Source organism: Schistocerca nitens, chromosome 4 (genome assembly GCF_023898315.1).
Source record: "Schistocerca nitens isolate TAMUIC-IGC-003100 chromosome 4, iqSchNite1.1, whole genome shotgun sequence".
Lineage (NCBI taxonomy): Eukaryota > Metazoa > Arthropoda > Insecta > Orthoptera > Acrididae > Schistocerca > Schistocerca nitens.
Window position 1 is genome coordinate 958,333,446 of NC_064617.1, and position 26,059 is coordinate 958,359,504.

General features: G+C 42.9%; 1 protein-coding gene across 1 annotated transcript in view; it reads left to right on the forward strand.

The window, feature by feature from the left end:
* The window catches only part of LOC126252721 (facilitated trehalose transporter Tret1-like), a 53,510-nt gene extending 27,823 nt beyond the window's left edge, over positions 1-25,687 (forward strand). Inside the window, exons 3-5 of the mRNA XM_049953624.1 lie at positions 11,050-11,358; positions 14,798-14,906; positions 22,622-25,687. Of these exons, the coding sequence (XP_049809581.1) occupies positions 11,050-11,358; positions 14,798-14,906; positions 22,622-22,893 (690 nt within the window). The 3' untranslated portion in view covers positions 22,894-25,687. The remainder of the gene's footprint in view (positions 1-11,049; positions 11,359-14,797; positions 14,907-22,621) is intronic.
* Positions 25,688-26,059: the final 372 nt, after the last annotated feature.

The following is a 26,059-nucleotide window of genomic DNA, read 5'->3' on the forward strand; positions in this document are numbered from 1 at the left end:
TCTGGCTTAGTCAGCCATCATATTAGGCTGCAACAAGCTGTTCCCAGAGCAGTGGAGATGCAAGAAGTATATAGATGACGAAATGTGGTGTGAGATACCTGTGACAGATGTTAGATTCGGTACCATTCCCGTGAGAAAGACCGCCTGCATAATGCTACTGCTCTGTGATTGGCTGCTGTGTTAGGAGCAAGGGCGCCAGAACGTTAAAGTATAGTTATTATTATTAGTTAAACTACTCATTGGAGTGACTTCACATTTTAATATAAATATCTCTCAACAGCGGACTATCAGTTAGTCATTTTAGAATTATTGAAAACAATTTAAATCAAAAACATAAGACTGACGAAACTGCAGACGAAGCGCTTCGGAAGCGTTCGGGTCACGCCTTTTCTGGTATGGCGCGCGAAATGTTTCGGGCTGTTCGTCACTCTGGATTAGGCAGTCGAGAAGAACAGACATGTTATCTATCGTAGGATGTGTTTCCAGTTTTTAAGTTCCTGTTCGTCACTCTGGATTAGGCAGCCGACAAGAAAAGACACGTTATCTATCGCAGAATGTGTTTCCAATTTTTAATTAAGTTCCTGTTCGTCACTCTGGATTAGGCGGTCGAGAAGAACAGACATGTTGTCTGTGGCAGGATGTGTTTGCCAGTAGTCAGTATTAAAACATTCACTCCGGTAGTCATGAGGCACAGACACGTGCCACAAATAGAGTAAAGATACATTTTCGTAAACATTGTGTTTGATCATGTACTTTGCTGCATCAGAAGGTGTGTTAAGATCATGTAGTCTTCTCGTGTGGTTATATTAAAATACGCGAGTAGCATCCTAAAGAAGTGATACATTATTTCAGAACAGAACCTCGCTAAAAGTCAATTTCAGCCTCAAGATGCAGAACCTACGACCTGCGTGCTGTTTTCTGCGCTGGGGACATCAACTTGAAGACAGCACGTTAGTGAACCATAACAGAACCCTCGTATTCCACACAGTGCAGTGGAAACAACTAGGCGCCTCACGTGTACTGCATGCACAGAACAAATGTGCTCAGTGACACGTCGTCTGCAGTAATGCAGAGGAGGTAAAGGAGGATGATCGTTATTAACACCGACAATCAATTCAGTTTTGCTTTCTTGCCGTAAGATGTTAAGTCCCATAGTGCCCAGAGCCATTTGAACCATCCTCGGCATGATGGCATCTACCAGCAGGATTGTGCAACTTGTCACACAACTCACAGTGTACTTACATGCTTCGAAGAACGCCAGGACGAGTTTAGGTACTCTCCTGGCTACCAAACTCCTGTTTTTAAATCCAATCAAGAATCTGTGGGATCACCTCGATCGGGTTGTGGACGTCATGTGCCACCAACAGAGAAACCTTGGCGCAGCTGGCCACGACACTAGAGTCCGAAAGGCTCCACATCACCGTCTACATCTACGTATATACTCCGCTAGCCACCAAGCGGTGTGTGGTGGAGGGCACTATTCGCGCCAAAGTCACATTTCCCCCCTCTGTTCCACTCACGGTTCGCGCGACGGAAAAACGACTGTCTGAAGGCCTCAGTACGAGCTCTAATTTCCCTTATCTTTCAATGGTGATTATTGCGTGATATGAAAGTTGGTGGTAATAATATATGCTGTACATCCTCGGCGAAGATCGGATTTTGGAACTTAGTGAGTAGCTCCTTCCGTTTAGCGCGCCGTCTATCTGCAAGTGTGTCCCATTCCAAACTCTCCATGAGATTTGTAACGCTCTCGCGATGGCGAAATGTAACAGTCACGATTTTTGCCGCTCTTCTTTGGACCTTCTCAATCTCTTGAATCAGACCCAACTGGTAAGGGTCCCGTACAGACTAACAGTACTCTACGATTGGACGAACTAACGTATTGTAGGCAATTTCCTTTGCTGAAGGACTGCATCGCTTCAGGATTCTACTGATAAGCCACAATCTAGAGTTCGCCTTGCCCGTTACTTGTGTAATCTGACCATTCCATTTGAGATCATTTCTAATAGTCACAGCCAGATACTTGACGGATGTTACCGCTTCCAAAGACTGGGCATTTATTTTGTACTCGTACATTAATGGGGATTTTCTCTTTGTTATATGCAGTAGGTTACATTTACTAATATTGAGAGATAACTGCCAGTCATAACACCACGCATTTGTTTTCTGCAGATCCTCGTTAATTTGTTTACAACTTTCGTGTGATACTACTTTCCTGTAGACTACAGCATCATCGGCAAACAGTCTAATGCCGCTGTCAATACCATCAACCAGATCGTTTATGTAAATCATAAAAAGTAGCGGACCTATTACGCTGCCCTGGGGCACACCTGATGTTACGCTTGTTTCTGTTGAAGTCACCCCGTTCAGGACGACATACTGCTCTCTGTCTGTTAGAAAACTTTCTATCCAACCGCTTATGTCATCGGATAGACCGTAAGCGAGCACTTTTTGGAGCAAGCGACAGTGCGGAACTGAGTCGAACGCCTTTCGAAAGTCGAGAAATATGGCATCAACCTGGCAGCCGGAACCTAGAGCCTGATGGTATCCTTCACAACTTCACTGACTTTCTTTCTGCACATCTCGCAGCAGCCTGCGCTTCCAAAGTTAGTTATTCAAACCTTTGACCGGTTGTCACATTAATGCGACTGGACAGTGTACGAGTGCGAAGATCACGTAGCTGTTTCCCAGAAATTATCTCGACATATCACCTGCCTGTAAACACCAGTTCTGCTCGATTATATAGATGTTCCTGCAATCGTTGAGTAACAAACGCCAATACTTCTTTCAGAATTTGATAATATCTGTCCATTTAGATTTAAATTTTGTGTTCTGATAAGAAATCTTCGATTCAAACAGCTATCTCAAGTGATATTCCGCAAGCGCGTGACACCTAGATTAAGTGAGACTTTGCAGCGTTATCAAAGTCTTCCATAAAAGCCGAACCGCAAATCATGACGAACTCCCTTAAACTGAGCATAAAAGTCGTTCAGAATTCGACAGTATGTGATTTAGCTGTACAGTCGTGTAAGCTACCTCCAGACAGCAAGATGTGTTGAGGTCCCAGTACGCACACACAGCCGCAAACTCACCGAAAGATTTTTAAATTCAGTGAGAAGTGGCAAAGTGATTTACTTACTGATTGACTATTTCATTTTACTTACAAATCGCCAATAAGGAGGTGTCTACATCAATTTTAAAGCAGAAACAGTATTCTAGAAGGATTGGAGAATTAATAATGTGAAACAAATGATCTAGTGCTTTTCATTTTTTGATGTTGTAAGCGTTTCAGCCTGTTTTATATGCTACAGTTTCCCTCGTTGTTGTGGTCTTAACAATTTCGCGCCTTTATGTATTCACAAACTCAGCACGCAAATTTACACTTCGTCGTAACTTTATATTTCTGTTTGATTTTATCAACAATTTTGAGCAGTGCTGATATTCACTATGTTATCGAGAGTCTAAAGATACTTCTTCGTCCTTTTTTCATAGTTGTTAGGCATTTAACTGGCAGCGTTTGGAATCACCTTATGCCACTATAACAAGTGACGTGTAATCTTACGGGGACGTACTACTGATTTATAACGCGATGAAGGCGAAATTTGAGTCACTCCTCTTTGAACGTAATGAAAAGCTGTTGCAGGATTTTTGAGCGAACTAATCTAAAATCGCTTCTGCCGCTCTTAACTGTTCCCGTAGACGCACTGCGACAGTTTACACCTGAGCCCTGCGAAGACCAATCCTGCAAACCAACCTTTTTTTTAGTGCACTATGGTATGGCCGTTGGATAGTAGGTTTATCTTGCTATTCAGCAGAGGTACTAATATGAAGCTCAGAGTTAAGAAATATTTTCTGAAAGTACTTATCTGACACGAAAATGTACTATTTAGAAAAGAACACAATGATTTGAAATGCGGTGCTACAGAAGAATAATGAACTTTGGATGGGTAGATCGAAGAACCACTTGAGACAAGTGTATTTTGGCACAATTTGACTGACAGAAGGGATCATTTTGCAGAGAACACCCTGAGGCATCAATGAATCGTCCATTTGGTTATGGTGAGGAATGGATGATGGGGGATAAAAATTGTAGATACAGCTTCCTGCAGTAATGCAGAGGTGAAGAAACTTGCACAGGGTTGACAAGAGTAGAAAGTAATGGTACTCAGGCTTCGGGGAGGACCGAGCGAGGTGGGGCAGAGGTTAAGATACTGCACTCGCATTCGGGAGTACGACGGTTCAAACCCGCGTCCAGCCATACTGATGTAGTTTTTCCCTGATTTCATTAAATGGCCTCAGGCAAATCCCGGGATGGTTCCTTTGAAAGGGCACGGCCGATTTTCTTTCCCCATCCTTCACTCAACCGAGCGAGGTGGCGCCCTGGTTAGCACACTGGACTCGCATTCGGGAGGACGACGGTTCAATCCTGCTTCCGGCCATCCTGATTTAGGTTTTCCGTGATTTCCCGAAATAGCTCCAGGTAAATGTCGGGATGATTCCTCTCAAAGGGCTCGGCCGACTTCCTTCCCTAATCCGATGAGATTGATGACCTCTCTGTCCGGTTTTCTTCCCCAAAACAAACCCAACTCAGCCTTCCCTCATCCGATGGGACAAATGACATCGCCGTCTCGTCTTCTCCCCCAAATCAACCAACCAACCAATCTCCAGGGAGGAGACTACAACAACAATTGCCCGCATCTCGTGGTCGTGCGGTAGCGTTCTCGCTTCCCACGCCCGGGTTCCCGGGTTCGATTCCCGGCGGGGTCAGGGATTTTCTCTGCCTCGTGATGGCTGGGTGTTGTGTGTTGTCTTTAGGTTAGTTAGGTTTAAGTAGTTCTAAGTTCTAGGGGACTGATGACCATATATGTTAAGTCCCATAGTGCTCAGAGCCATTTGAACAACAACAACATTTTTGTTATTTGTAGGAGTAGCAATATCACTCCCAATTAACGCGGCACTAACAAGGGGAGGTCACGACGTTGGAATCACGGATTTACTTCAGACTTTGTACACCTTTAGTAGGCCATTAAAACAACATAAGGTGCACTACTCTAGCAATTCAGAGAAAAACGCAAGAGAAATTTTACGCGTCTTTTGTGTACGAGGGTAATCCCAAAAGTTAGGTCTCCTATTTTTTTTATAAGTACATAGACCTGTTATTTCTACAATGGTTTACATCAGTTAACAGCTTGAACATTTAGCTATATTTCGACGTAACCACCATTTCTGTCGATGCATTTTTGTAGACGCTGTGGCAGTTTTTGTATGCCCATGTCATATCAACTCGCCGCCATGCTGTTCAGAAAGTTATGAACCTCTTCTTTCACCTCGTCGTCGGAGCTGAAAAGCTGGGACCACAATTAACGCTTACAGGTACTGTGCAGGTACTGTGAGACTCTGAAAAAACTCAAACGGGCAATCCAGAACTGGAGAAGAGGAATGTTGAGCAAGGACGTACACATTCTCCATGACAACGCTCGCCCACACATCGCTCGGCAAACCGTTGCTCTCCTGCAACAGTTTCAGTGGAACATAAACACCCAACCACCCTATAGCCCTGACTTGGCGCCCAGTGACAATCGCCTGTTCCCTAGGTTAAAAGAACATTTGGTCGGAAAGCGATTCAGCTCCGACGACGAGATGAAAGAACAGGCTCATAACTTTCTGAACAGCATGGCGGCGAGCTGGTATGACATGGACATACAAAAACTGCCACAGCGTCTAGAAAAATCGTAGACAGAAATGGTGATTATGTCGAAAAATAGCTGAATGTTCAAGCCGTAAACTGATGTAAACCATTGTAGAAATAAACAGGTCTATGTACTTATAAAAAAATAGGAGACCTTGCTTTTGGGATTAACCTCGTAAATTATATTTCTGTGCAAAGGTACCGGTCGCTAGAATTCATTGTGGTCATGTGGTTAGCGTTCCTGCAAGACAAGATGACGAGGCGACGGTTCGAATTCCGCCAACACTTACTTTTTAATGTATATTTTTTCATCACTGGTCTCATTATTTAATTTATATGACGTTTGAGAGGTAATATAAGGAAAGAAAATCACATGTATTTTGATGAAGTTGTAGTGAATTTCATATGTTATTTGATTACTTACTGTATGCGAGTATGTAATTAAATTTTCAAGGACGGGGGGTAGGCTTTGAAAGCCCATGTCAAAACTCAATAAATAATGATGCGAATCACGTTACTTGCAGTCAGTGATATACTAAGTCAAAGAGTGCCAGACCAAAATGGTAATGTAGAATTATTTGTCGAATGTGCTTTCTACATCTCAAGTTGTTGTTGCTGTTGTTGTTGTGGTCTTCAGTCCTGAGACTTGTTTGTTGCAGCTCTTCATGCTACTCTATCCTGTGCAAGCTTCGTCATCTTCCAGTACCTACTGCAACCTAGATCCTTTTGAATCTGTTTAGTGTATTCATCTCTTGGTCTCCCTCTACGATTTTTACCCTCCACGCTGCCCTCCAATACTAAACTGGTGATCCCTTGATGCCTCAGAATATGCCCCACCAACCGATCCCTTCTCCTAGTCAAATTGGGCCACAAATTTCTCTCCAATTCTGTTCAATACCTCCTCATTAGCTTAGCTAGATTAAGAAAAGACAAACCTACGTTTATAGCATTTGTAGACTTAGAGAAAGCTTTTGACAATGTTGACAGGAATACTCTCTTTCAAATTCTGAAGGTGGCAGCGGTAAACTACAGGGAGCGAAAGGCTATATACAATTTGTACAGAAACCAGATGGCAGTTATAAGAGTCGAGGGACATGAAAGGGAAGCAGTGGTTGGGAAGGGAGTGAGACAGGGTTGTAGCCTCTCCCCGATGTTGTTCAATGTGTATATTGAGCAAGTAGTAAATGAAACAAAAGAAAAATTCGGAGTAGCTATTAAAATCTATGGAGAAGAAATAAAAACTTTGAGGTTCGCCGATAAAATTGTAATTCTGTCAGAGACAGCAAAGGACTTGGAAGAGCAGTTGAACGGAATGGACAGTGTCTTGAAAGGAGGATATAAGATGAACATCAACAAAAGTAAAACGAGGCTTAATGGAATGTAGTCAAAATAAGTCGGGTGATGCTGAGGGAACTGGATTAGGAAATGAAACACTTAAAGTAGTAAAGGAGTTTTGCTATTTTGGGAGCACAATAACTGATGATGGTCGAAGTAGAGAGGATATAAAGTGTAGACTGGCAATGGCAAGGAAATCGTTTCTGAAGAAGAGAAATTTGTTAACATCGAGTATAGATTTAAGTGTCAGGTAGTCATTTCTGAAAGTATCTGTGTGGAGTGTAGCCATGTATGGAAGTGAAACGTGGACGATAAATAGTTTGGACAAGAAGAGAATAGAAGCTTTCGAAATGTGGTGCTACAGAAGAACGCTGAAGATTAGATGGGTAGATCACATAACTAATGAGGAGGTACTGAATAGGATTAGGGAGAAGAGGAGTTTGTGGCACAACTTGACTAGAAGAAAGGATCGGTTGGTAGGACATGTTCTGAGGCATCAAGGGATCACAAATTTAGTACTGGAGGGCAGCGTGGAGGGTAAAAATCGTAGAGGGAAACCAAGAGATGAATACACTAAGCAGACTCAGAGGGATGTAGGCTGCAGTACGTACTGGGAGATGAAGAAGCTTGCACAGGATAGAGTAGCGTGGAGAGCTGCATCAAACCAGTCCCAGGACTGAAGACCACAACAACAACAACCTCCTCATTAGTTATGTGATCTACACACCTAATCTTCAGCATTCTTCAATAGCACCACATTTCGAAAGCTTCTATTCTCGTCTTGTCCAAACTATTTATCGTCCATGTTTCACTTCCATACATGGCTACACTACATACAAATACTTTCAAAAACGACTTCCTGACACTTAAATCTATACTCGATGTTAACAAATATCTATCCTTCAGAAACGATTTCTTCCCATTGCCAGTCTACATTTTATATCCTCTGTACTTCGACCATCATTAGTTATTTTGCTCCCCAAATAGCAAAACTCCTTTACTACTTTAAGTGTCTCATTTCATAATCTAATTCCCTCAGCATCACCCGACTTAATTCGATTACATTCCATTATCCTCGTTTTGCTTTTGTTGATGTTCATCTTATATCCTCCTTTCAAGACACTGTCCATTCCGTTCAACTGCTCTTCCAAGTCCTTTGCTGTCTCTGACAGAATTACAATGTCATCAGCGAACCTTAAATATTTTATTTCTTCTCCATGGATTTTAATTCCTACTCCGAATTTTTCTTTTGTTTCTCTTACTGCTCACGTTACAGGATGTTATTTGTCATGCAATAATGGAAACCACAAGTTGAAACTTCATGCAAATACACGTGGTTTTTTTTTTCATTATATTACTTCTCAAATGTCATATAAATTAAATAATGAGACCAGGAATGAAAAAAATATGGGTTAAAATTGGAGCTGTCGCCTCGTCCAGGACCTGCTAGCCGTGCACGAACGCTAACCACGTGACCACAAGGAATTCTTACGGTGGGCACCTTTGCAAACACACGTGATTCACATAACAGACTCGTAAAGCGTCTCTTGCGATTTTCTCTGAATTGCTAGAGTTGTGCACCTTACTACCTTCACATTATCTTGTTTCAATGGTCTACTAAAGGTGTTTGAAATAACTCCGTGAGCCCAATACCACGGTCTCCCGTTACAACTACTGCATTTACAGTGGAATAATTAGAATCTATCCTCACATTCCCATACGGTGCAACGTCTGATCTTTGTCACATCTAAATACCCTACAAATCTGTATACTGCACGATTTGACCAGCGGATTAAATGTAGACCGCAAAGAGGTCCCTTTCAAACTCCGTCAGGAACTGATGTCGCGGTCTCACACGAGTACACGGCATCTACGTATCCTTCACAGAGATCACTCAACATCTGATACAGTTCACGTTCATTATACAGGGTCGTCCACTGATAGTGACCGGGCCAAATATCTCACGAAATAAGCGTCAAACGAAACAACTACAAAGAACAAAACATGTCTAGCTTGAAGGGGGCAACCAGATGGTGCTATGGTTGGCCCGCTAGATGGCGCTGCCATAGGTCAAACGGATATCAACTGTGTTTTTTTTTTAATACGAACCCCCATTTTTTATTACATATTCGTGTAGTACGTAAATAAATATGAATGTTTTAGTTGGACCACTTTTTTCGCTTTGTGATAGATGGCGCTGTAAGAGTCACAAACATATGGCTCATAATTTTAGACGAACAGTTAGTAACAGGTAGGTTTTTTAAATTAAAATACAGAATGTTAGTCCGTTTGAACATTTTATTTGGGTTGTTCCAATGTGATACATGTACCTTTGTGAACGTATCATTTCTCAGAACGCATGCTGTTACAGCGTTATTACCTGTAAATACCACATTAATGCAATAAATGCTCAAAATGATGTCTGTCAACCTCAATGCATTTGGCAATGCCTGTAACGACATTCCTCTCAGCAGCGAGTAGTTCGCCTTCCGTAATGTTCCCACATGCAATGACAGTTTGCTGACGCATGTTGTCAGGCGTTGTCGGTGGATCACGATAGCAAATATCCTTCACCTTTCCCCACAGAAATAAATCCGGGGACGTCAGATCCGGTGAACGTGCGGGCCATGGTATGGACCTTCGACGACCAATCCACCTGTCATGAAATATGCTATTCAATACCGCTTCAACCGCACGCGAACTATGTGCCGGACATCAATCATGTTGGAAGTACATCGCCATTCTGTCATGCCGTGAAACATCTTGTAGTAACATCAGTAGAACATTACGTAGGAAATCAGCATACATTGCACCATTTAGATTGCCATCGATAAAATGGGGGCCAATTATCCATCCTCCCATAATGCTGCACCATACAATAACCCGCCAAGGTAGCTGATGTTCCACTTGTCGCAGCCATCGTGGATTTTCCGTTGCCCGATAGTGCATATTATGCCGGTTTACCTTACCGCTGTTGGTGAATGACGCTTCGTCGCTAAATAGAACACGTGCAAAAAATCTGTCATCGTCCCGTAATTTCACTTTTGCCCAGAGGCAGAACTGTACACGACGTTCAAAGTCGTCGCCATGCAGTTCCTGGTGCATAGAAAGATGGTACGGGTAATGTAACATTCTCAACACCGTCGATATTGAGATTTCCGATACTCGCGCAATTTGTCTGCTACTGATGTGCGGATTAGCCGCGGCAGCAGCTAAAACACCTACTTGGGCATCATCATTTGTTGCAGGTCGTGGTTGACGTTTCACATGTGGCTGAACACTTCCTGTTTCCTTAAATAACGTAACTATCCGGCGAACGGTCCGGACACTTGGATGATGTCATACAGGATACCGAGCAGCATACATAGCACACGCCTGTTGGGTATTTTGATCACAATAGCCATACATCAACACGATATCGACCTTTTCCGCAATTGGTAAACGGTCCATTTTAACACGGGTAATGTATCACTGGCTGAATGTTACGTGATACCACGTACTTATGTGTTTGTGGCTATTACAGCGCCATCTATCACAAAGCGAAAAAAGTGTTCCAACTAAAACATTCATATTTCTTTACATACTACACGAATATGTAATAGAAAATGGGGGTTCCTATTTAAAAAACGCAGTTGATATTCGTTTGACCTATGGCAGCGCCATCTAGCGCCATTTGGTTACCCCCTTCAAGGTAGACAAGTTTCGTTCTATGTAGTTTTTTCGTTTGACGCCTATTTCGTGAGATATTTGGCCAGGTCACTATCAATGGACCACCCTGTATACCCTACCAGGCCTGGTAGCAATACTAAACACCAACAACTCCAACGCACTATGCTGGCCTTTCTACCTGTAATAGAGAACTGCAGCTCAAATCATTTACATATTCGCCAGTGGTGTGTACGTGTACAAAGTTCCAATGACGTCCGAGCACGTCTTCCGGGTGCTGCACATTTTTTGTCAGGAAGCGTGTATTTATAGATTAACGAACATCCTTACCTCAAAAGACGGAATACTGCTGTTCGCAGAAAGCAGTGGAGGACTCCAAGGTGAACGAGGCGTCGGTGTTGGACCTGTTCCGGTCCCGCAGGTGCCGCCGGGCGCTGGCCATCTCTCTGGGCGTGGTCTGCGCCGAGCAGCTGGCCGGCATCAACGCGGTGCTCTTCTACACGCAGAGCATCTTCATCGCGGCGGGCGGCGCCGTCAGCGACAGGGTGGCTCCAATCATCATCAACGGCATCATGCTCGTGGAGGCGTGCATCGTGCCCTTCCTGGTGGATCGCGTCGGCCGCAGATTCCTGCTGATCTTCTCTTCCAGCGGCATGTCTTTCGCTCTGGTGAGTCCACGAACGAAAAGCTGGGTGGCCTGTGTACCGCTCGGAAAACGTGGAGAGAAACAAGCAGTAAGATGAAAGTCTGGATCATATCGCGACACCTGCGCATATACTGTAACTGGTGGCACGCCGTCTGCTAAAAACAAGGGTTTTGATTCTCGTCTGTTTCTGGCACTACACAGTGTTAACTTTTCAGAAAAGTCCAAACTGTATACTCCGCCTCCGCCTGCGCCTCCGCTGGGTTGGGGGTCGGGACAAAAGGCATCACTTTTGTGACCAGAGGGTCTGTGGCGAGTCGTTCTCCGATTACATGCCTCCACTGCAAGTTGTTTTGGATCACTCGAAATAACTTCTCGATAGCCGCACTTTATTTGATTGGTTGGTTCGAGAGAGCGGACCAAACTTCGAGATCATCTTCTAATCGGTTTAGGGAAGGATGGGGAAGGGAATCGGCCCTGCCCTTTCAAAGGAACCATCCCAGCATTTATCTGAAGCGATTTAGGGAAATCATGGAAAACCTTAATCAGGATGGCCGGGAGCGGGTTTTTAGCCGTCGTCCTCCCGAATGCGAGTCCAATGTGCTAACCACTGTGCCACCTCACCCGGTACGCTTTATTTCTGTATTTTTTCGAGGGCTATTCGGAAAGTAAAGAACGACAGGTCGCGAAATGGAAACCATGGTGAAAATCAAAACTGTTTTATTTGCAACGGTTAGCTACACCTTCCAGCTACTTCTCTACACAGTCGCTGCTGAGACCTAGACATCTGTCATATCGTTGTACCAACTTTTCAATTCCCTTGTTGTAGAAGACAGCCGCCAGTGCTTTTCGACAATTTTCTACTCTGGACTGCAGCTCGTTGTCTGTGTCAAAATATTGTCTTCATAGTGGTTCCTTGAGCAGAGATGAACCTCAGGGGTAGCCAATTCAGGCTGTATTGTGGGTGATCAAACACTTCCCATCGAAGACGCTGCAGGAGCATCTTCATTGCCCCTGCACAGTGCGGCCGAGAATTGTAGTGTAGAACGAACTGCATGACACCTATGTTATGTGGATTGCATAGCTTCAGGCGAAATCATTCGCCAGGCTCCTCATACTTGGCGGGAGACGCTAATTTCTAGTCATCTTTACGTTCTCACTGTGAGCTCAGAACTGAAATACGATCGACGGGCATACTAGACACAGTGCCCAACGCATCTGTGCAAAGCTTCATCAGATTTTCACTGTATTTTCCATTTCGTGACCGATCGTTCCTTACTTTCCTAATAATCCTTGTATTTTTTCATACGTAGATTCAACGCCGAAGGCCCATTATCAGCGTTCAACACTAGCTATCATCGTATCCCCAGATCAAATTCCTGTCTGATTACTGACCAGACATTTAAACTTTCCATCGTTGACTGGTCTACGGAAAACGCAGTCATGTGACTTAGTCAGGAAAAAGGAAACTGCCTCAGACTGCAGTTCCGATTGCAATGCTTGTAGTCTCATTATCAGATGCAGGCTACCTGTTCGCAACAGAGACATACAGTAAAACAGTGCCGTACGTAATACACTTACATTATTTGCGAAATATTCCGTCGCTAAATGGAGGAACATAGACATACTAAAATCATAAATACATAGTATTGATTTTCCACAATAATATTTATTTACTAGTTCGTTTTGAACCGCCTTGCATCGTTCTAGGCATCGTCAGGTAACTTAACACTAAACAGATGGTCCACACAATATCAGCAAGAGCTCATAGGTGTATAAAGATTGTTTCTCAAAGACCTCTGGTATCGTAGGACTCTATATCGACAGAAAAACACAAGCATAATATAATTTCCGAAGATCCTCTGAACAAGTAAACCTTGTGGTAGTTCATACTCAAACATTGGAATTATATTAGCTAGGTGCTACTTTAGTAAGGGTGAATAATGAAACAGTGTTTGACCATTAAGGACTAGGACAGGATTTTTTGACTAGTGCTTATTATTAGCCAAAATATCGAGTAATGTTAGTTGTCTGCCTTTATTTCCTTTGTGGAGAACATCACATTTAATATCACAAGTACATTACAACTCGTGTGTGTGTTAAAACATTTATGGACATCTTCCGATCGTGAATTCTGTTTCTAAAGTACGTCAAGAGCCTTCACTTCCTATTTTTGTGAATCTTATGGGTAAACATATTTACTAACGTCATCAAGGTATTCTGAAAGATGCAAATTATATATTGCCAGTTACTACATATATTTGTAATTTTGTACATTTAATATTAGTCTAGGGATCGACATGTCAGTCTCACAACAGAAAGAGATCGTTGAATTTATTGGCAGACACGTAATTAATCTGTTAATATTATGTATTGCAACAGCTTGTGAGCTGGTATGGGAAGGTCGGGTAGCATCGGACATGTAAGGTTTTGCGAAATCATATTTTCTGTAGGTTGTACATTGTTCACACTAAACAATACTATAATATGTTACTTAAAACAGGACAAAAATCGATGTCATAAGGATATTCACTCTAAGAATAAGATTTATTGGCAGAACACTAAGAAAATGCAACAAGTCTACTAAAGAAACTACCTACACAACGCTTCTGTAGTATTGCTGTGCGGAATCCGCATCAGGTAGGATCGACTTAAAAGACGAGGAGCTCTTATTGAGCCAAAATGGGAGAGAGAGTGCGATGGACATGATAAGTGAATTAACTGGGTTGGCAGTCGTTAAAATAAAGGCGTTTTTACTTTGCGGTGAGATCTTTTCACGAAATTTCAATCACCAACTTTCACGCTAGACGGCCGAACCTCAGATGGGATCTCCCGGCCAGTAACGCCATACGATCATTTCATTTCCCCTGGTCGCGAAAACATTTTGTTGACTCCCACTTATATAGAGAGAAATGATCATCGTAATAAAATAATAGAGGTCAGAATTCGCTCGAAAAAATTTAAGTGTTCGTTTTGGCTCAAATGGGACTCAACTGCTGTGGTCATCAGTCCCCTAGAACTACTTAAACCTAACTAACCTAAGGACATCAAACACATCCATGCCCGAGGCAGGATTCGAACCTGCGACCGTAGCAGTCGCACGGTTCCGGACTGCGCGCCTAGAACCGCGAGACCACCGCGGCCGGCGTGTTCGTTTTCTCACGCGCTGTTACAGGTTGGAAGGGTAGTGAATAGTAGAAGGTGGTTCAACGAACTCTCTGTCTGGCAACTAAGTGTGAGATGCAGTGCAGTCACGTAGATGTAGATGTAGATATGCTTCAACTCCCTAGTGAAAGGGTTTCTTTTGTTTTCGAGTTGATGTACCACACTTTTAACCTGTAAGGTTATGTGTCCCAGTCACAAATGATGTGCTGGACAATCGTACTTAAAAGTAGCGAGAGGCAAGAATCAGATGCTATTATAACGCAACTGTTTAAAATGTGTGGACGTTGTCGATGTTGCAGCTGTGCCTGGGCGTCTACTTCTACCTCCGTGAGACCGGGAAGTACGTAGGCAACATCGGATGGGTTCCCGTTGTCTCCCTGATTCTCTACATCGTCGTCTATACGCCAGGTAAGCTTCTTACACTTCATTTAAGACTAGCTTCATATATTATGAATTTCATTCTGTGACAGAAGGGCTTGCATCACTTATAGGGGTCAAGACACAGATAAACTAATCAAGAAGTTCAGTTCAGTTTAAATAGCAAATTTATGCTATTTGTTACTTCATGGAGTTATCTGTTGGGGCAGTGCAAAGATAACAGTGGAAAGTAGATAACCACACTTGCAGCAGAAGCATCTTCCAGCATCCAGAATTCTGATACTCGGTCCCCAGTACTTTTATACGTTAATGTAATTTGGTCCTGATAATACCAATCGCAGCTGAGTGGCCTGTTATGGGGCTGTGACCACTGAAGGCTACAGCGGGATGAAGCCTCTCCGTCGTTTCTAGGTCCCCGGTTTAATACATACATACATACATACATACAATCACAGCTGAAATGTTCGCTAATGTAAGATACAAAAATAATTTTGGTTCAGACTTTGCCACGTTATCAGGCTCAGAGCTGAGTTATGTACTCTGATGTAAATATCTTCAACTACTTCCGATCTAACAAAAACGAAAAAATTAGGAATCCTTGCCAGTTTTAAAGAAAATTTAAAATGTACTCATTCTACAAATTGTCCGATTATTCAGACTCAGTAACTGAAACTGCTATTAGCTGTATTGCAATTCCCAGTGTGCATTAAAAAATCTGTGCGACAAGTAGTAGTATATTGTGGCCCGCATCTCGTGGTCGTGCGGGAGCGTTCTCGCTTCCCACGCCCGGGTTCCCGGGTTCGATTCCCGGCGGGGTCAGGGATTTTCTCTGCCTCGTGATGGCTGGGTGTTGTGTGCTGTCCTTAGGTTAGTTAGGTTTAAGTAGTTCTAAGTTCTAGGGGACTGATGACCTTAGCTGTTAAGTCCCATAGTGCTCAGAGCCATTAGAACCAACCATTTTTTTTTTTTCAAAATAGCAACTTCACTACACTACTAGTTACATTTCACCGGTGTAAATACAAACAGTATTACTCAATATAGGTAAGGTTAATGTTAATAATATGTACAGAATAACGTTCTAGTAGTGTCTACGCTTCTGTTAATGTGTACCTTTACGCGTTCCACATCGTTGATGTTTCTGATGGGAACTGCCAAACACGATCAATGAATGAAGAAATTAATGTAGGGTGCTATTGGAAGAAAGAAGTATTGTATTTTGAAATTCACAGCAAAATTTGAAAATATACAAAAACCTCATTTTGTGAAGCTATGGCGATAGTTGGATAGATAAACAGAGAATTGACAGTAACATACAAGCAACAGAGATGAGATTCTTGAGGTGAATGAAGCGCTACATAAGAAGAGACTTAATAAAAAAAATGAAAATGTTCGTAATGCGTTGAATGTACATGCTGTTAGCGAGGAAATAATTGAATATAGAAATGTTGGAAACAACAACTGAATAAAAGGATAGATAAAAGACTACCCCAGAAAATTCTAAACTTTAACCCTACTGGGAGGAGAAGCATATGTCGAAAAGATGGACATAAACTTTGTGAAGATCGAATAGGCAGATGCCTAATTCTTGTATTTAATCCGACAACGACAACTTTCACATACTTAAAGCACACCTTCACGTGGATTATTATTTTACAATGTCAAATTCATGCACTATTCGCAATTACATAATACCAATACTGGATGAATTTGACTTTGTAAAACAATAATCTACGTGAAGGTGTGCTTTAAGTATGTGAAAGACTTATTTGGTGAAAGAAGGGAAAACTAAGAAAAGCCAAAACACATTTATGGCTTTCATGTGCGTAGAAACTACCTTTAAACAGTTGTTTGTAATGTGAAAAGAGTAGGTGCAAAATATGTTAACAAGAAGTTCAGAATACGTGCAGATATGGTAGTAAGGCAGATAGACAACCCATATGGGAACTGCCAAAACTCTACACTGAAGAACCTATCTGTTGTCGGGGTCGTTACATTTTCAGTATGTGCTACACATCAACACAGGCGCTTCCAATTAGAGGCTCGTATTTGTTGTTTGGCCTCATGAACGTAACGATAAATGGTTAATAGTAGTCTATGAGCCAATATTGTCATTCAGTATCCAACCCTCTTCGAAGTGAACCTTTACTATTTCACTTCACCAAAATACAAAACCATCTTCTCGGCCATCCAAGTATAAATTTGCTGTGGATTACCTAAATTGAGTACAGATAATTCTGAGATTGAAGTTAAGATCTTCTGGGTTGTTAGGTTCCGTCATATTTCTTCAAAAATCGATGATTCGACCCCTCTGCTGGAATCTCCTTCAGGATCTTGTGGTGTCCACTGCAGATTGAGCTCAATCTACAATGGACACTACATGGAAAACATCGGCGACGAAGGCTGGAATTTGCACACCGCTAACTCAAGTAGACTCCCACTGAATGGCTACAGACGGTCTTTTCAGATGAATCTCCACTGGAGAGATGGCTGTTGGTGTGTGTGGCACGAAACGTCAGAAAGCAAACACTCTGCAACCGTTATGACCTGGGGAATGTTTTCGTGGCATTCGCTGGGTGATCTTGTCATTCTGGAAGACGCAGTGGATCAACACAAGTTCGTATCTATCCTTGGGGACCACGCCCACCTCCAAGTGCAGCATCTACCAGCACCATGATGGAACGTGTCACACAGTCGCAGTGGACGTGCGTGTTTTGAAGAGCGCCAGAATGAGTCTACCGTACTCTTCTGGTCGCAGACTCACCGCATTTAAAGTTAGGCGAGAATCTGTGGGACCACCTCGATTTGTCTGTTCGCGCCATGGATCCTCAACCGAAAATCCTAACGTAGCTGACCACGGCCCTAGAGACGGCATGACTCTACATAGGTGTCGGTGCCTTCCAGAATCTCATTGACTCTCTACCTGCACACCTCGTAACGGCCCGCTTTGCAAAAGACTGTTATTCAGCTTTCTGGCAGGTGGTCACGTTAATGTGACAGGACGGTATAGTTCCAATTCCAAAGGAAGGAGGTGCTGAAAGGTGTGAATATTATCGAACTATCGGTTTAGTGAGTAGTGGTTAAAAAATGAATAGTGGTTACAAAACACAGAAACGAATTATTTACAGACGAATGGAAAAACTGGTAGAAGCCGACCTCGGGGAAGATCGTTTTGGGTTCTGGAGAAATGCGGGAACACGCGAGACAATACTGACCCTACGACTTATCTTAGAAGAGATTAAAGAAAGGCAAACCTACCTTTACAACATTTCTAGATTCGGAAAAAGCTTTTGACAATGTTGACTGGAATACACACTCTAAATTTCTGCACGTAGCAGGGGTAAAATACAGAGGGTGAAAGGTTAGTTGCAACTTGTACACAAATCAGACGGCAGTTATAAGAGTCGAAGTGCTCGTAAGAGTAGCAAAGGCAGAAAATGGAGTGAAGCAGGTTCGTAGCATATCCCAATGTTATTCAGTCTGTACATTGAGCAAGCTGTGAAAGAAACCAAGCTGGCCGAAGTGGCCGAGCGGTTCTAGACGCTACAGTCTGGAACCGCGCGACCGCTACGGTCGCAGGTTCGAATCCTGCCTCGGGCATGGATGTGTGTGATCTCCTTAGGTTAGTTAGGTTTAAGTAGTTCTAAGTTCTAGGGGACTGATGACCTCAGAAGTTAAGTCCCATAGTGCTCAGAGCCATTTGAACCAAAGAAACCAATGAGAAATTTCGAGACTGAATTAAATTTCAGGGAGAAGAAATAAAAGGTTTGAGATTAGCCGATGACATTGTAATTATTTTACCCGAGATAGAAGAGGACTTTGCAGTTGCACGGAATGGACAGTGTCTTGAACGGAGGATTTAAGACGAACGTCAACAAAAGCAAAGCAAGGTAATGGAATGTTGTCGAGTTAAATCAGGTGACCCTGGGGGAATTAGAATACGAAATGAAACACTAGAAGTTATAGATCAGTTTTGTTATTTGGGCAGTAAAATAACTTATGACGGCCAAGGGAGAGAGGATATAAAATACAGAATAGCCATGACTAGAAACACTTTCCTGACGAAGAGAAATTTGTTAACCTCGAATATAAATTTAAGTGTTAGGATGTCTTTCCTGAAGGCATTTGTCTGGTGTGTTGTTTTGTACGGAAGTGAAGCGTGGACAACAAGCAGTGTGGAGAAGAAGAGAATAGAAGAGTTTGAAATGTACTGCCACAGAACAGTGCTGAGGGTTATATGGGTAGATCACGTGTCTAATAAGGAGGTACTAAGTAGAGTTCGGGGGGAAAAGATAATTGTGGTACAATGTAACTAAAATCTAAAAATAGAAATCGGTTGATGGCACACATTCCAAGACATTAAGGATCCTTCAAAATTTGTAGAGGGATACAAAGAAACGGGTGCTGCAAGCGGGTTCATATGGTTGCCGTAGATGTAGAGGCTTGCACGATATACAGGGTGAAAAGTATTTAAACCGACAAACTCTGGGAGGCTGTAAGGGACATCGAAACAAATATTTTTCCCTAGTGTCTTTTTTTCCTATGGGGAGTATTTAAACCGGTAGAGGAAGATGTCTCTGGCGGCAAATTAATTAAACCAACAAACACTTTTCCATTTTCTTATGACCAAGAGACAACACATTAACACAGCCCAATTTCAATTACAGTAGATTTTCAAACCTGCCTCCATTGACACGTAAACAAAGGTTACACCGTCGGATCATGTTCTGTCTGACACGGGTAAAAACCCCAGGAGTATCCTGAATTGTTCCTGCTGCTGCTACTGTCCGGGCAACCAGATCCTCTTCTGATGCAACAGGAGTTGCGTAAACAAGGTTGCGCATCTCTCCCCACACAAAACAGTCAAGAGGGGACATAGCTGGGGATCGAGTAGACCATGGTACAGGAGCACCTCTGCCAATCCACGTTTCTGGGAACCGTCGGTCCAGGAATCGACGCACACGATGACTGAAATGTGCCGGCGCCCCGTCATGTTGGAACCACATGCGTTGTCTTGTAGGGAGCGGCACGTCTTCCAGCAATTCTGGCAATGCTCTGGCGAGAAAATTATAATAGTGCCTGTCATTTAATGGTCTAGGTAGCAGATACGGCCCAATTAAACAGTCCCTAACAACACTGACCCACACATTAACGAAGAACCGCACTTGATGAGCGCTAGTAACTGTGGCATATGGGTTATCCTCACTCCAACCATGCGAATTGTGCATCCTGAAGACTCCATCACGCCCGAACACTGCTTCATCGGTAAACAACAAAGAGGATGGAAATGTAGGCTGCATTTCACACTGTTCCAGGTACCACTGCGAAAACTGTGCTCTGGGTGGATAGTCAACTGGTTCCAGGTTGTGGACACGCTGTTAGTGAAATGGACGTAACAACTGCTCTCGAAGGACAGTTCTTACGTTCGTCTGATTCGTCCCCATGTTACGTGCAATTGCATAAGTGCTGTTGAAGGATTCCGCTCCACATGCTGCAAGAAAACTTCCTCAAATTGCAGCGTTCTTACCGTGCGGCGGCGTCCCTGTCCAGGTAATGTGCTAAATGACCCGGTCTCACGCAGACTTTGGTACACAGCAGCAAAGGTTGTATGATGCGGGATACGGTGTTAGGATATTTTTGTTGATAAGCCCGCTGTGCAGCTCGTCTGTTGTGGTGCGCTGCGTAGTACGCACCAACCGTATCACTGAACTCACTGCAGGTGTATCGCTCAATTAGTAAACAGAGACAATGAACTACTACACTGGTGGACAGCAGTTGCCTACAGCTGAAAAGCGTAATACTCCCTCTAACAACTGAAGATCGTAATAGGCCTTCAACAACTGAAGAGCGTAATACGGCCTCCACCGGTTTAAATACTCCTCATAGGAAAAAAAGACACTAGGGCAGGGCTTCACAACATACGTGCTCGCGGAGCAAGCTGTGAGCAGCAAGGCGCGAGCACGGAGCAGCGCGAGCACGCTACCCCCACTATCGGACCAGAGCGGAGAGTGTGGAGAGTCACGTGGGGTACACAACAGCTGCCGCCAGTCGATGTAAATCCGCGGCCACCTGCAGGGATATCACTCACGAATTATTACTGTGAAAAATGAAACAAATAAAGGAGAATGTACACGTGCCTCATACTTTTATTAGCTTTGTGTATGTCTCTACCATCTGTAGACACTGAAACTAAAGAATTCCACGACAATCATATATTTTCAACACTTTCTTCAACACTACTTAAAATATCACCTCCGGTTGTAGTGTTCTTCATGGCTACTACATCGAGGAGCTCCTCCCTCACCTGAAGATCTCTATTAACACCTCTAATAAATATGGCAAGCTGCGCTGTTCCAGTGATATCAACACTTTCGTCTAGAGCTAGAGAATACGCCATAAAATCTTTACAGATATTTGCAAACTGGCTCTGGACGTCGTCTGCCATGTCCTGTATGCGACGCATAATGGTCATGTCAGATAATGGCACAATCCGAAACTGTTCAGCTTGAGATAGACACAAATGTTCCGCTGCAACTACAAAACCATCTTTTATTAAATCGCCATCAGTGAAGGGGCGCAGGGATTTTGCTAAAAATGAAGCAATTTTGTAACTCATTCTGAGAGCTGCTTCAGTTGATTTTTCTTCGTCGTCCAGATCTTCTTCGGATAGCTTCCTTTTAAGTTTAATAACTTCCTGTGCACGATCTGGTCAATCACATTTTCCACGTCCGTAGTCTTTCGCGTGGTACGACATATAATGTCGCTGCAAATTAAATTTCGTAAAAGAATTCAGCGTTTTGTGACATACTAATCATTTTGCAACACCATCTTTTTCAGTAAACAGATACAATTCCTCCCAATGGGGGTTGAACTGCGAAAGCATGGTTGGGGTTACACAACGGCGACTTCACATGATTCTTAACCAGCGAAGTGACTGTTACGAGCCGATCGTAGTACTTTAAACGTTACACAGTCGGCGCGAATTCAATAGGCACGCTGCGGCCCTATTCAAACGTGCGCGCGCATTTCCCCTCCCTCCCCACTCCGCGACCTTGCAGCTGCTCGCGAGCAGGTGCCTGAGCAGACGCGAGTACTCGTGCTCAAAACCGGCCAGTTGTTAAGCCCTGCACTAGGGAGAAATATTTGTTTTTATGTCCCCTAGAACCTCCCAGAGTTTGTCGGTTTAATACTACTGTAGAGTAGCGTGAAGATCCTCATCAAAGCAATCTTCGGACTGAAGACCACAGTAACAATAACAGGGTACTTTCCTATCAACTTCGTGACAACCACAACATGAATCAAGTTGTGCAGTTTTTGCTAGAGCCACATTATTTCCCGTAACGCTTGGCAAATTTATATATACCGATTAGTAGAATTGCAGACGATCATTGCTGGGCATGTTTGAGAATTTTGTAATGAATAAATAGTGTGTACACCCAGAACAAGTATCTCCTCTTCCAGACACCCCCCCTCACCCCTTCCATGCCGCTATAATCTCAGATTACAAAACACTGTGGATGTGGAATTTAGCCCAGGGCATCAGCACACAGGAGGCTTAGGACCATACGTAGGCAAGTTCCTTCCCAACTTTGGTCATACAACAGAAATAGAAATCTCCGCGGGAACCAGGGTTGCTACTTTCATCTCTCGTGTGGAATACTGTCGCACCATACCACGTTTTCAGCAGGAGCCGCGGAAGTCTTATGCCTCTTTAATTTTTCTCTGACTATGCTGTGTGTCTGTTGCAGGTTACGGCTGTCTTCCTTACACGGTGACTGGCGAAGTATTCCCGCCGAATGCAAAGTCCGTGGCGATGCCAATGGCCGCTTTCGTGACGTGGTTCACGTCCTTCCTGGTCACCAGATTCTTCGGGGACATCGTCGCCGTCGTTGGGAACTACGGCCCGTTTTTCGTCTTCTCCGGGTGTGCACTCCTAGCTTCGTTCTACGTGTACTTCGTGGTGCCCGAAACGAATGGGAAGACTTTAGAAGAAATACAGGATATGCTCGGCGAGGAATAATCGTGACATACGAAGTGTGGTAACTATTACCGCTATGAGAGCCAGATACCTGCACTGAGAAATGGAGAGGAAGACGTGTGTTTTGCATTTTCCCAAATGTTTGGATGCAGAATAAGAAGGTGGCAACACTTCTTAACATGATTCGTCTAAGAATGGTCATTACGCACAGTGCATGCATTAATGCGTGCAAAATAGAGATGCGGCGTTCGCTATTAAGAAATTAACTGCTGCGGATCATGTGGCTTATGTCTTTGAAGGTAGAAGGATCACGCTTTCGTGTGATCTACAACACAAAAATACTCAGGGAGCGGTATATGTGTTACCAAGTATGCTCTGTACTTCGTGAAAACTGACGGTGTCCTTTTAAATAGTGTGAAGAATTAGAAAATAGGAGTAGAGGCTAGTCATCTAACGATGCATAATTCAGTACATGAGTGCGACAGAGAGAAGAATCTCGTCTGGGGATGCTGAGCCACCATCTCTGGTGTTGACAGAGAGTCCGGATGTCCGCCTAGACAAGATGTATCCAGGCTCCGTCAGAACGAGTATGGTGGCTATTGCGAGAACTAGCAAACTGCTGGTAGCACAAACACGCACCACACTTTCGTAGGAGGCATACTATACGGTGGAATAAACATACGGTCCACCAAATGGCACTTGTAGAAGGCTACTTCTAGCAAGGGACTCAACTTTAATCCATTTTCACAGAAACGACGCTGGCCAGTGGAAGACTTCAATACAGAAAATCTGCTGTTTAGAAGTTCGTCACATAACTGTGCAGGCTGCAGTATGAAATATAGAATTCGTAACTCTGTGACTAAATGTGGTGCAATGTCGCAGCCATAGATTCAATCGTGGAAAGCAAACTTTTTCATCCTTTGAGATATCACACTGTTTTCTCTCTCTTCTAGCGCAGAAAATGGTATTACCCTTTTTCGACTGACGTACTTGGGATTAAGAATAGTTGTACACTCTACACTATAGCATGGCTTTGTTCTTCCGATTGTACAGAAGCTCCATCGTGTAACACTGTATGCAGTGTCAGCAAGTCATAATGGATTTTCTTTTTCCGTAAACAAATGGTTGTGATTCCGTTGTGCATCAAGATTCTCGAGGAGGTCCACATGGGAAATGGGGACAGTTGACCGCCACGTATACTGCTGCCACGATTACTGTGTTGGGAATCGCCCACGGAATCCATGCGGTAGGGTGTTAGGGCGCCGCATTTCAGCAGCTCGGTAAGGGCTGAATGAGGAAGCTGCAGAAAAAAGATTGAAGACGTTACTTCGATGCTGTAATGTAAAGGACCGTATCCATTTCTGACTGCAGATAAGAACAGCAGTCTCAACAAGGAATTGTCACAATTTCCCGCTAATAGAGTAACAACTCAGAAAACTCAAAATACATGATTTCTAAAGCTGCAGTATTACTATTCGCAGCTGTCAACATAAAATCTGCAGTTGAGTGGAGTAGCAGATAGTGGATGCCAAATGGGGCTATGTGCGAGGGCAATATTAAGCATGTAGCCCGATTTACATCTCGACATAGAAGAATTCATGAAACATCACATTCTTGGATCTTTTCTTGTGTTTACAGTGACAGCTCAAGACCGTAAGTCTTTCTTTGACGAAGACTCCAAAGGAAAAACAATGCAGAATAGTGTGATCCAGTGATCCGGGCCGCCAGCTAAAGTTGCCGTATCCAGAAATCGCACTTCCTGGAACATCTCTTCGAAACTGGCACAGTGAACAGTTGCCCAATTTTGTTGGAACCATATGTTAGGCAACATCCACAGCAAACAATGGCGGAAGGAGTGTCGAGAATGTGTCGATAAGATTCAACAGTCAGAGCACCGGTACTCTCTTTTTGACTTTCGAAAGAAAAAAAAAGAAAGAAAAGAACGTGGAACACACTATGGGCAATTATTGTACATCAAAGTCACTTGTTGGCCAAGAAAATATATTCATGAAAGTGGTTTCTGGCTGGTTCTTTTATACGGTCAGCCTCGTCTATTACCATTAGCTTCTTGTGAAAATTTGAGTTTTCGAACAGCATGTGGAATTAATTTGCAACCTCTAGTTGATACAGTTAGTATTAAACTCTGAACAAGCTGAATTATGTGTGTATGTCAGCCTTTACGCCTTCGTTCACGCATGATGTGTTGATGACAAGCTCTTGACAATGGCGGCGAGTCAGTTTCTGAGTACTGTTTATTAGTAACGGACTGACAGTTTAGAAATTCTGTGGACAGCGAGCTGTGTTTGGACGCCCGAGTTGGAGACGTTGGTTAACATTGTGCTCATGATATAATTTCTCTACATGTCCTTTCATGATCTGTTTTGAAGGAACAATGCGAATAATGAATCTTCATTTGAATTTTCTGCGAGCTTCCATAAGGCAGCAACCGTGAATGAAAAATATTTTCAGAAATGCTAAAAGTCCTTGTTGTGACAATCTATTGGTACCTCAATCTTGTAGGACACGTCTTATATTTTCAACGGAGAGAAATGTAAGAAATGTAAAATATTTCAGATAACTGTAGTTATGTACATTTGCAGCGCTTCTTACTTTAGAAACACCTGCGAAAAAATACGTTGTTATTTCACATAGTCAAATTGGAGATAAATGTTCTGTATTTATTGAATAAACATTTTGATTCAATAAACGCAGATCGATTCCATACAATTTGTCTATGTCAGACAACAACATCAATGTGCCACATCAGGAGAATGAAGACTATAAAAAACTTTTGTAAGATCTGAACATGGCTAATTTAGCAGAAACTAGTTATCAATGAAAAATTATACTTGTAATACTTAATAATAAAGGATTTTTTCTTAATCAGCAACTTTCAATTAACTAAATGCATGAACACTTCAATTCAATACAATGTAGGTTTACGTTTTTCATTACATTTACTGAAACCACTGAGACCTTTTGCCACTCAAACCTAATTTGTAAGTTAGTTTCATGTTTCGTGAATCATTTGCGCAGTAAATCATTATGACGTGCAACGAGTCATTTTATATCCACATCATAAACTATTTTGTAAATATGGCTGCACGTTGATCATTTACAAGTTTTTTTCTTTATTTCTTTTTTTTTAAGAAGAAAAGGCATACAGATGTATGATAGTAATTCCCATCCATCACCTTTTCACATTACA